Source organism: Saccoglossus kowalevskii, chromosome 2 (assembly GCF_978046115.1).
Source record: "Saccoglossus kowalevskii chromosome 2, keSacKowa6.1, whole genome shotgun sequence".
Classification (NCBI taxonomy): Eukaryota; Metazoa; Hemichordata; class Enteropneusta; family Harrimaniidae; genus Saccoglossus; species Saccoglossus kowalevskii.
This window is the reverse complement of record NC_140642.1, coordinates 4,076,261-4,086,278: the sequence shown is the minus strand read 5'-3', so window position 1 is coordinate 4,086,278 and position 10,018 is coordinate 4,076,261. Positions and strand designations below refer to the sequence as shown.

The 10,018-nt window shown below is 37.2% G+C and overlaps 1 protein-coding gene across 2 annotated transcripts in view; it reads left to right on the top strand.

Moving 5' to 3' along the window:
* Positions 1–1,426: 1,426 nt before the first annotated feature.
* Positions 1,427–10,018, top strand: part of LOC100373911 (kinesin-like protein KIF28) — a 43,280-nt gene continuing 34,688 nt past the window's right edge. The window contains exon 1 of one of the 2 annotated variants that reach the window (XM_078007361.2): positions 1,427–1,646. In XM_078007361.2, the coding sequence (XP_077863487.1) occupies positions 1,596–1,646 (51 nt within the window). In that variant the 5' untranslated portion in view covers positions 1,427–1,595. The remainder of the gene's footprint in view (positions 1,647–10,018) is intronic. The other variant, XM_085507973.1, reaches the window with a different exon arrangement.

Genomic DNA, 10,018 nt, shown 5'->3' with positions numbered 1-10,018 from the left:
ATGATGTAACCAATTCGCTAGCCCTAAGCGAGTTTGGCTGCCCCAATACTTCTGAAACTTGCTGTAACTCTTGGTAGAAATCTTCTGGTAAACATTGCCACACATAATTTGTATATTCAAGTCAAAAATGAAAGAAGTGCATTTAACATGTATTACTAGAATAGAATAGAATAAAATAATGCTTTATTACATCCTTAATGAAATCTGACATTTCAGTTTTGGTAATTGCAACTGGAGCACAGGGAGCCCAGGAACTATAATCAACTGTAGTACGCAGTCTCTATGAGAACAACCAACAGAGAACGTGAGCTGGGTTTAGACCGTCGTGAGACAGGTTAGTTTCACCCTACTACCGCTCATAGAGACTGCGTATTACAATTGATTATAGTTCATGGGCTCCCTGTGACTAGAGTAGAAGAGTAAGCCACCGCACCACTAAAAAAAGATTTGATTTTGCCATAGGTAGGACGGACTCGAAAGTAAAATAGTAACTTTAGGCACACAAGCAAATTAGAATGAGATGTGTCCAAAATTTTATTCAAAGCAGAGGTGGCGGCATGAAATTTTGCCTTGCATTTTGAATGGTTTTAGCTTGGTTGACCCCCCCCCCCCCCCATTTTTTTCGGTCAGGCCAAGTTTTCAGCCATTGTGGCAACAGAACTATTTTTTTTCAAATTTATCTACCTAACTTGAGTAAAGATGTGACCTGCTTCATAAGTTTGAACGAAATCGGACACAAGAGTTAAAAAGCCGTTCCTGGCGAAAAGTTGCCCCAACTTCGAAGTAAAATTTCTTTGCAATAAAAAAAGATAACAAAAAAAACTACACAAATAGTAGCTTTGGGCCCACACTAAAGCTGAGTAGAACGAGATATGTCGGAGGTGTTGAATCCTAGAATTGTCTGAGGACATGCATTGGGTACGTATTCAAAAATTTATGGCAACGATGGGAGAATATTTTTTCAGGAAGATAGTTTTTTATTGGTGCTATGTAATGTTATGAAAATAATTTGCTACATTTTATAACAATCTCATTTAATTTGGCACGTTTTATGGCAAGTTGTTCGTTTTCATATTGCAACATTGTCGTGGCTTTACAAAGGAAGTTGTAAATTATCCGTACGAATATTAATCGCGGACGCTTCAACCGTCTGCAGCGTCTGGGGGTAGTGATGGTGGGGTTATTAGAACATTGATAACGTTTTCCCCAGGTAAGTTGTACCGGTAAGTTACCCGTACACATATCGTTTGCGCCCGCTGTTAAGTTTTAAGTATTTATATCACAATTTTTTACCAAAATCTCATTTCACATATCATTTGAATACGTTTTGGTATTCATTTTATCAAGCTGAATAAAAGTTGTCCCTCACTGCGAGTGGTCATCCACCCCCACAATATGAAAATTAACTGGCCAGTCCTCGTTGACAGCCATGCTGACCATATCAACAACCGCATACCTCACGGGGCGCGAATTATTCTACTACCAATATGCGTTAGGTGAAGACAATAATGTGGGAGTTAATTTAGCGGGTGTCATGTAGAATACTGCTATACTACTGAGTTCTACAAATTACTGAGAATCAACACGACAGAAAAATGTCGGCAGACAGTGTGAAAGTTGCGGTTCGTGTGAGGCCATTCAATCAGGTAGGTGTCATTGTGTATCAGTGCAAGTCGGTAGCCTTTTTAACGCCAACGGGTGTTTTCTTGATCACAGAGATACTTGAGTACAATAACTTTGGGTGATTAGGTAAGTGATGGAGTTGCGAATCTGCATCGTTCAATCATAGACCTCTTTCTAAGGTCTATGGTTCAATCGAGCAACCCGAAGAAGCATCCGGGGAGACCCCCTTGCTTCCTCGTACGGTAGGAGCAATTGAAGTTGTCGACGACCGGGCATCTGTACCAATAAACACGTCGCGGGCTTTCGCTGTACGGATTTTCGACTTTTTGTACCCCGGGGATCTAAGCACTGAGTTTCACTGTACGGAGTTTTGACACAGTCTGTACCTCGGGAATCTAAGCACTGGGTTTTACTGTACGGATTTTCGACACAGTCCATACTCCGGGGATCTAAGCACTATTTGTTATCGGAAATAATAATTACGTGTCAGGTTTGATAATTCAATTTTTGAGATTTTGAGTTTGTGGGCGTATTTCTTGCTGTTTCAGACAGCCAAGTATTTATCAACTTAACTAGTTTTGTATTGACCAAATTAGCAGTAAAGATCTAACTACTTGTCTATACCGAGTACCATGACTAGCATTGTGTCTATATGCACTTGGATATTGCAAATAGAAGAAGCTGAAAAGATCTCAGGCATTCCCAATATACAAAAGAAAACGTGTATATCCTAAGCAAAATTTTCTGTGTTTTTCTCGTGATTCCAAAGAAAACAATGCATATAAACAGAAAAAAACGAAAGCATGCATATACAAGGTAGGGCCATTGTGACCAAGTTCTTTTGTTGAGGTTTGAAAGCCAGGTGTAGAGTGGGATGTACTTGTGTGATTGAATGCCACTTTTACAGTGTCGAGTTTCAAAACGCACCAGGATGTACAGTACAGATCCTATATCTAGTGCATGTGACTCATCTCCATGACTACCAATTTTTAAAACAAACACCTCTTGACGTTAGTAGCACTGAAGCCTGAGTGTTCATGAATAGTAATTTATGCTTTACTTGAGAACAAAATTAAATTGTCAGTCATTATTTATAACACTTGTTATCAATTGCCATAAAACCAAATAGTCTGATAACAATCTACTGGCCCTTGAAGCAGTATTGCTTGCAACACAGCTGTATTGTCAGCCAATTAGCTAAAGATATTGCTGGTTAAGTGTATGAAACAAATTCATGGCAACAGTAAATGAAGTTTGATGAAACAATAGTGTAATTTAAGTTTGTCAATACATAATACTTTTAAACTTTTCCTTTTAAAGGTAGTCACCTTTATATTCTTGTGAAATATTCTTGTCTACAGACTTTCCATACCATTTGTTGTGATCCAAGAAATGCAACACCCTCAGTAAAAAAAAGTTCTAGGTTCCTCAAAGTAAATAATAGCCAGACTCAAAACATGGTTTCAGTCTGCCTCAACCAGCATTCTACTCCTTGTAAATATTTGTGATTTGTGAGATCTTAATGCTTTCAACTTCCAGCAGTTTACAGATGTAATTAATTTTCTGTAAATCACTTTAAATTCACATGATTTTGTAATGAGTGAGTGAGCGTATGGCAGTGACTTATGAAAATTGGCCTTAAATTGCTGACAAAAAAAAAGTTTGACTGGCCAATCACAGGTTTGCATTCAATAAATCAGCATGTCCTCAAACAATATTCAGTACCATTATAGTCACTAAGGATATGACATCATTTATAAAATATGCCTCACAGCTGTTCTACGAAATGGTTTATTATTTCCTTGTAATGTTTACAGATTACATTCACTAGCTAAAAAAGAGGTGAAAACAACTTGCCTTACCAGGTTTCATCTGTGAATAGACTTAGTGACACACCCTCTACTCATTTATTCTCCCCTACACTAATATTGTATTTCCCCAGACAATAAATGCATTGCCGGTTGCCTGTAAATTATATGTTGCATGAGAAGAACTAAGCTGGTAAATGCTACCAGGGCTCCGAAATATTGCTACCAGGGTTCCAAAATATTGCTACCAGGGTTCCTAAATATTGCTACCAGGGTTCTGAAATATTGCTTCCAGGGTTTCAAAATATTGCTACCAGGGTTCCTAAATATTGCTACCAGGGTTCCTAAATATTGCTACCAGGGTTCTGAAATATTGCTACCAGGGTTCCAAAATATTGCTACCAGGGTTCCAAAATATTGCTACCAGGGTTCCAAACTATTGCTACCAGGGTTCTTAAATATTGCTACCAGGGTTCTGAAATATTGCTAACAGTGTTCCAAAATATTGCTACCAGGGTTCCAAAATATAGCTACCAGGGTTCCAAAATATTGCTACCAGGGTTCCAAAATATTGCTACCAGGGTTCCAAAATATTGCTACCAGGGTTCCAAAATATTGCTACCAGGGTTCATAAATATTGCTACCAGGGTTCATAAATATTGCTACCAGGGTTCCAAAATATAGCTACCAGGGTTCCAAAATATTGCTACCAGGGTTCCAAAATATTGCTACCAGGGTTCCAAAATATTGCTACCAGGGTTCCAAAATATTGCTACCAGGGTTCATAAATATTGCTACCAGGGTTCATAAATATTGCTACCAGGGTTCCAAAATATAGCTACCAGGGTTCCAAAATATAGCTACCAGGGTTCCAAAATATTGCTACCAGGGTTCCAAAATATTGCTACCAGGGTTCCAAAATATTGCTACCAGAGTTCTTAAATATTGCTACCAGGGTTCTGAAATATTGCTAACAGTGTTCCAAAATATTGCTACCAGGGTTCCAAAATATTGCTACCAGGGTTCCAAAATATAGCTACCAGGGTTCCAAAATATTGCTACCAGGGTTCCAAAATATTGCTAACAGTGTTCCAAAATATTGCTACCAGGGTTCCAAAATATTGCTACCAGGGTTCCAAAATATAGCTACCAGGGTTCCAAAATATTGCTACCAGGGTTCATAAATATTGCTACCAGGGTTCCAAAATATTGCTACCAGGGTTCCAAAATATAGCTACCAGGGTTCCAAAATATTGCTACCAGGGTTCCAAAATGTAGCTACCAGGGTTCCAAAATGTAGCTACCAGGGTTCCAAAATGTAGCTACCAGTGTTCCAAAATATAATGTAGGTTGATTGGTGAAAGGTGACAAAACTTGCTATCATCTCACAAGGCTATTTACTGCAATCCCCAGACATACAGAGAAATTAATTAATTTCGGCTTCTAGATTTTGTTTCTCATTTCATTCTCTTTTTGAATATTTAATGTTACTTATAATAATATTTAATTATACTAATCCAAAAATATTAGTGTTGATTATTTATGTTGAATTGGTCATGTATGACTATACCCTTGGTATGTACGATATCAAAGGATCTTTTTGTGTGAAAAAAACACGGTTGAGGAAGTTTTGTAAGCATTGAATAATGCATATCTCACCTTTCTGAATTCATCTGAAGCAGACAGTCAATAGCATTCATTGTACGTAATATACAATACTATACACATCTAGACTCTGCGTTATTTTTAAACTGCTTTCACTTTGCCAGGAACTGACCTAAACTGGCATTATTGCGTGATAAGAGGCCAAGAATGAGATGTGACAAATAATTATTTGGGTGAAAAGCCCTGTTAATATTTAAACAATAAAAATTCGCCTCATAGACCATACAATATGGCAATGTGGGGGAAACTACCACTATCTAATTTAAACTAATGTAGTTAAATTCAGGTGCTCTTAGTTGAGATGAATTTACTTGCATGTGGTAATGTAAAACTATGACTTCATAAAAACCTCTAATTCTGATAATGCTGATGCAATGTAAAAAATATAGCATTTTGTTAGCGTGTTGTATTTCATTGTCAATATTCATTCACACTGATTTATTTAATGATAATGTAATAGAATCATGGTGTGTGTGTCTTGTATAATTGATTGGTAGAACTATGATATGAGAAAACATTGCATATTGTTGATTCATACATGTTCATAACTGGGCTACATGTGACGCTGAAGAAAATGCGTCATTTCAGTGTTCTACCACTACCAACGTTATCGAGTTACTCTTCGACTGCCTGTTATTAGTCCCCGTTCGGACGGAGTCCGAAAACGGGGACTTATGTTTTGCCTGGTTTTTTCTTTTTATATTTGTAACAGTGATGAGACTTAATCAATGATTGCCTGTGACAATAACCATTGCATTATTCAATGGTACCATTGTCATTGCGTGGGTTTGACGCCCGAATCTATTGAAATTTTCGACTACCGGGCATCGGTGAACACTACCAGAAAAGATAGTATCGAAATAAGGTCATGCCTATACACTTTCTCTGTGATAATATTTTTTAGGAGTCCTTAGGAATTTTTAGTCCCCGTTCGGACGTAGTCCGAAAACGGGGACTTATGTTTTGCCCTGTGTGCGTCTGTGCGTGCGTCCGTGATCACCTGTATCTCGAACATGCATGGACCGATTATGTTCAAACTTCACTCATACATCACACATTATATGGGACATATGCACATGCATTTTTTTCATGATCCGATTAACGATAGCCGAATAGCGGCCATTTTAAGGCCGAAAATGCATCAAAATCGCACATTTTCACCATTCCGGACCCAGATCTCAGTTATGCATGAACGGATTTCGTTCAAATTTGGTACATACATTAAACATAATAGGACCTTGATGCACGTCATTTTTTTTTTCGAATCAAGTTCGAAATGGCCGACTGGCGGCCATTTTGTTTTAAAGAATTCAGTTCTGGATCCGTATCCGAGACATGTCTGGATTGATCAAGTTCAAACTTCACACACACAAGGTACATCATGTCACAAATATGTATGTGCATTTGTTTCATGATCCCATTAACGATAGCCAAATGGCGGCTGCTTTAAGGCCGAAAATGCATTGAAATCGCACATTTTCACCATTCCAAACCCGGATCTCAGTTATGCATGGACGGATTTCGGTCAAATTTGATACTTACATTAAACATAATAGGACCTTGATGCACGTCATTTTTTTTTCCGGATCAAGTTCCAAATGGCCGACTGGCGGCCATTTTGTTAAAGAATTCAGTTCTGGATCCGTATCCAAGACATGTCTGGATTGATCAAGTTCAAACTTCACACACACATGGTGCATCATGTCACAAATAGATATGTGCATTTGTTTCATGATCCGCTTAACAATAGCTGAATGCTGGCCATTTTAAGACCGAAAATGCATTAAAATCACGTATTTTCACAATTCCGGAACCAGATCTCAGTCATGCATGGATGGATTTTGTTCAGATTTAGTACAATGTGTTGTACATATGCAGGTGCATTTCGGTCATGATCTGCTTTGAATGTATATGTCACTCAAATATGAACGGAACGGGGACGTGTCATTGACAATGACTTGTTTACAATAAATTACCTGCAAGCAAAAATTTTGCTTCTGTAGTTCTTTGTGTATTCTGAACCATTTACATTGATCAATAGACGAATCACACATTCAGTTGCAAATACACCTGACATCCAGGCATTTATTTTAATATATGCAGCAGAAATTTGAGGAATATACATTTTAGAGACAAGAACACTGGGACAAAACCAGAATTGAACCATGCCATTTACAGTTTTGCTCAACATCAACAATATAAGCAGAAAGATTGTTAGCGGAGTGGAAATCAGTGGCTTATCTTGACTTGTCAGTATTCAATGGCAAGAAGTTAAATACAACCATTATTATTAACAATGGCACCACTAGCTTTGTTTAGGATAGGATAGAATATTTTATTTGGAGCATACACAAAAATATGATGCTCTAAAAATCTAACCATTAAACCTTGAAAAATTTTTTTTTTTGTGCCATGGCGACAGTTCCGGACATTGAATGTCACTGTTGTCTCTCCTGACTTTTTTTTGTATGTGCAAATTACAAGTGCTGACACATAGTGAATTTTTGCCACAGAAGTCATATTCAAGTTTGACAGGGCTGTGCGGCTGTCTTCTTATCAAATGTCAATTTAATGCGATATCCTGTCGTCAACCAGGCTCGGTTGAACACAAGCACCTGCAGACCTTAATTAAGGTTCCCCCCAAAGTTGCATTCATTAGTGAATGAATCTCGGCCAGTGGGTTTGGACTTCCCATTGATAAAAAAAATTATCCATAATTTCCATAATCTGGATGAAAAGTAAAGTTGAATGTTTCTATTGTTATGTCATGTTACATCGTTATGTTACACAAAAAGGAAAAAGAAACTGAGAATTTTTAATTGATACAAAACAAGGACAAACATATTTAGATTATCAATGCAAATTATTAACATTAAAAGCAGTCCTTTATTTCATTGAAACAGCATTTTCTATTGGAGTCAAAATTAGCCAGTAAACTGAGTTTTTTTTTTAGAAACATTGTCTGTTTTCTATAACTTTTTTCATTTTTCTGCTGTAGGTTTTTTGTATTAAAGGGGAACTAAATAGAGCCTATTTTGGTATTTGTATTTATCAAGTTATGTATATTGATTATAAATTTGAAAATTTTTTAAAAAAAAAATGATTATCTTCGGAGTTATGATGATTTAAATATGAGAAACCATAAACCTGCGAAGGACTTCCGTTTGCGCCATCTTGTCATAAAAAAACGCCCTCATGAGGTATAAACAGGTAAGGTAACAAAGCATGATGACGAAATAGTATCTGATTAAATATAAGCAACTTAGGGAGCCATAGCTGGCTGGACTGGTGAATTGACTTCTAGTCTAGGTTGTTTCGACTTTTACGTTAATGTTATTTACAAGCGTATCGACATACAAACATTATGGATGTGCGATTGATCGAGACAGGCATTTTGTTTTGTTTTTTGTCTAACTGTCTAATAAATGCTGTTTCCAGTACTGCACTGTGCGGCGTGCAAATTATTCAAAGTATGGATGCTGGAGTATGCAATCTTGAGTTCGTAGGGTGGTGGTGGAAACATTTTCGTTCATGTATTCACGGGGCTGCACTGGCAAATCATGGGACAAGTGTCACAGGAACACCAAGCAGATTGTTCACAGACTTCCGTGTAATTTGAAATAAAACTTTCATCCGAACAAGGGGCATCGTCGACGATATACTCTCATCACTCACACTGGACTGATCTGAATCTTCACAGTATACCGTACTTCCCTGATCATAAGCCCGGAGGCATGAACGCGTAAAGGAAAAGTAAGGAATGAGCTTGTACTCGAGGACCAACTCAGAAAAAATGATTTTGTTTTGGGGTTAAACACTGTAACCATCTTGCAAACAACGAAAAATTATCCAAAAAAAAATATTCGTTCACCACGCCGGGCTCGGGAAAATAATACTTATTTTTGAAAAAAAATGCGTCATTGATTTGAACGATACTTACAATGAAGAAACAAACATGTTCATAACAAACACACACATTTTATTACAATACGATTTACATACCGTCTGAATTTACGGTGAAATAATGGGTTGGGTCTGTGAGGAAACAGTGGACGAAGGCATTTATCATTATCTTCGTTTTGGTATGTTTTCGATCGTACACAAACTCTCGACGCAAAACAATTTTCCACCATGAGGTTTTTCAGCACGATTTGACCTGGAACAACTTCCTTTGACATAACAGGTCATGTCTTTCATTAACCAATCAAAACGATGTGTCGTAATGATGAAATTTTACGATTATTGATGATGATATAAACTTTCATCTGATAAAGTCAACGTAACCTAGAATGTCATGTAAGTTGGTTAAAATGTAGATTTTCTGAGGGGAAGCAAGGCAGCTTCAGTAGTGTTTTTCCAAAATCAACAACACAGGTTTAATCTGTGTGCCTATAAGTTTCAAAGATTAACTCAAGACAAAGCAATGTTAGGATGTGTTATCAGTAGCTTCCTGACACACAATTAGCATTTCCAAACATTTGAGTGGTTTGTCTCTGCCCCTGTTTATTTCACAGATTAGTCATTTGCATATTGATTTTGGTGTTTTCATCTGCCGATTTTATCGAACTATAGCTATCCCATTCCTTTATTTTTTGGTTTCTAATAGCCTTACACATTTGGATGCCCCTACACATGTTAAAACAGACCTTGGTGGGAAAACAAATCGCTTGTGCAGATAAACAAGCTTGAAAATCTTTGCTGTGACGTCATGGACATTTTCTAGGAGTTTATGTTTTTCAAAATACAAGGTCTTTAACAAAAAATAACGTATACTTATTGTCATCGAATTAACACCAAATTTTCACAGCTTTAAGGTGACAATGAGAGGAACTTGAATGTGTCCAGACAAACTATTTCATGGATTATTTACCAATGTGTTGTGGTTTGAGTTGGGGGCAATGCGACTAAAACAGAAATTAAAA